Source organism: Babylonia areolata, chromosome 20 (genome assembly GCF_041734735.1).
Source record: "Babylonia areolata isolate BAREFJ2019XMU chromosome 20, ASM4173473v1, whole genome shotgun sequence".
Taxonomy (NCBI): domain Eukaryota; kingdom Metazoa; phylum Mollusca; class Gastropoda; order Neogastropoda; family Buccinidae; genus Babylonia; species Babylonia areolata.
The window spans coordinates 7,716,567-7,719,066 of record NC_134895.1 but is presented as its reverse complement, the minus strand read 5'-3'; the positions used below and the strand labels follow the sequence as shown (position 1 = coordinate 7,719,066).

At 44.0% G+C, this 2,500-nt stretch overlaps 1 protein-coding gene across 4 annotated transcripts in view; it reads left to right on the top strand.

Annotated features, from left to right (window-relative positions):
* The window catches only part of LOC143295050 (uncharacterized), a 274,075-nt gene that overhangs the window by 157,649 nt on the left and 113,926 nt on the right, over positions 1-2,500 (top strand). For all 4 annotated transcript variants that reach the window (XM_076606608.1, XM_076606607.1, XM_076606609.1 and 1 more), the window contains exon 4: positions 2,229-2,500. This exon is cut by the window's right edge. In XM_076606608.1, the coding sequence (XP_076462723.1) occupies positions 2,229-2,500 (272 nt within the window). The remainder of the gene's footprint in view (positions 1-2,228) is intronic.

Below are 2,500 nucleotides of genomic sequence, written 5' to 3'. Positions count from 1 at the left end.
GGTGTAAAGTAAGCCTTGTTAGTAAAAAAACAAACTCTTGTCAGTTTGGAACTGACTCGTGTGGCTGTAAATAAAGGGAATCCAGGTGCGACAACCACCCCCCCCCCCCTGCCCTCAGAACCCCCCCCTCTCCCCCCCCCCCCCCCCCCACCTCCTCCACACTTTGTCATCCTTGTCAAAAACTGAAAAACTGTCACGGTTGTTGCTCGTGTTGTTTTTAACTGTGTAGCCTCTTTGTTCCCGGAACGCTGTAGCGGGCAACGTTAAGGCTATTATGACGTAAGAACCGGACATGACGTCACCGGGAAGGTGACATTTGGGGTAGAGAGGGTGTATGTGTGTTGTGTGTGTGTGTGTGTGTGTGTGTGTGTGTGTGTGTGTGTGTGTATAGGGGGGAGAAGCGGATGATGAGGGGGTGTCAGTGGGCGTGTGGATGTGGATGGAGAAGTAGGGGTGAGAAGGGTGTGTAACGGTGGTAATAGTGTCAGGCTGCCCTTGTGTCAAGAGTGTGTTTCAGTTTCAGTTTCAGTTTCAGTAGCTCAAGGAGGCGTCACTGCGTTCGGACAAACCATATACGCCACACCACATCTGCCAAGCAGATGCCTGACCAGCAGCGTAACCCAACGCGCTTGGTCAGGCCTTGAGAAAAACAAAAACAAAAAAACCCCCCCAAAAAAACAACAACGGGGGAATAAATAATAGATAAGCTTACATAAATAAATAAATAAATGAATAATAATTATAATATAGAAAAAGGTAGTAGTAATAATAATAGTAATACTAATAAAAAGAAAAAAAAAAGAAAAAAAAAGAAAAGAAAAAAGACAACAATGGTGATAAATAAGCGAATAAATGTAAAACATGAAGACACACATTCACACACACACCCACACATGCACAACAGAAATGCACCAAACATGCAGTTTCACAGATATGAAAGCACAGTCAAATACATATAAACGTACATGAGCTCCAACACACACACACACACACGCACACACACACACACACACACACACACACACATTACCTTGCACCTCCTCTACCCCCCTCCTCCACACACTCATTTCTAGTCTACGTATCGCAGCTTCCACGGCACACACACCCACACACACACACACACACACACACACACACACTCACAGAGATGAACACTTACTTGTACAAGCACACACACATACGCCCATATCTCCCACCCCCAACCCCACACACATATATACAAATATATATATGGTCAAGAGTGTGGACCACACGGACTTATAATTCAACAGAAGTATGAGGGGTTGGGGGGTGTTTGGGGGGTGTTGTGGGGGGCGGGGTTGGAGTGGTTGACTTGACTGAAGAAGAAGAAGAAGAAGAAGAAAAAAAAAAGGGCAGGGCACTGACTCTTGAGTGTGACTGTTTTGTCTGTCTGTCTGTCTGTCTGTCTGTCGCTGTCTGTCGTTGCTCCTGTACATTTATGTACAGAATTCCACACACGTGCCACGTTCGCTGTTGAAGCGATCATGGCGTCAATGGATGAATGTATGTATGCTGTATGTATGTATGTATGTCAGTTAATCTATCTATCTATCTATCTATCTATCTATCTATCTATCTATCTATCTATCTATCTGTCTGTCTGTCTGTCTGTCTGTCTGTCTGTCTGTCTGTCTATGTTTAAGCGATCATCGCATCAATGCGTATGGAGGAGGAAGTTTGTTTTAATGACCCGTCACACATATCGGTGATTGAAAAAAGAAAGTGTACATTGAAGAAATACATACATCAATGTGTATGTATGTATGTATGTATGTATGTATGTATGTATGTCAGTTAATTTAGCTATCTGTCCATCTATCTATCTTATCTATAACATGCTGCTGACCATTTTACCTTACTTCTACAGCTGATAAACTAGTTACCTTTGCACCTTGTAATAAAAAAAACACACAAAAAAAACACGATATAGCAATTGATTGATTATCATTGTGTTTTGTTTATTTATTTATTTATTTATTTATTTATTTATTTATTTATTATATTTTCATTATTATTATCATTATTTATTTATATATATATTTTTTTCTCTCAAGGCCTGACAAAGCGCGTTGGGTTAGTACGCTGCTGGTCAGGCATCTGCTTGGCAGATGTGGTGTAGCGTATATGGATTTGCCCGAACGCAGTGACGCCTCCTTGAGCTACTGAAACTGAAACTGAAGCTGAAACTGTGTTTTGTTTTTGTTCAGATTAAGGGTTCCCCGCACGTGGACCTCCGGGAGCCTGGCCTAGACTTTCCCGGGCACCTGGACCTGAGGCCTGCAGGAGGAGGAGGAGTAGGAGGAGCAGAAGGAGCTGGTGACTCCTCCCAGTTCCTTCACCTCGACTCCCCCAGCAGCAGCGGCAGCAGAGAGGCCGCCAGTGCCCTCGCTTTCCGGCTCAAGAGGCCCCGTCTGGATCATCCCAGCAGTAGGGACCCCGACCTCGGTGATACCACTGCCAACAACAGCAGCAGCAACAA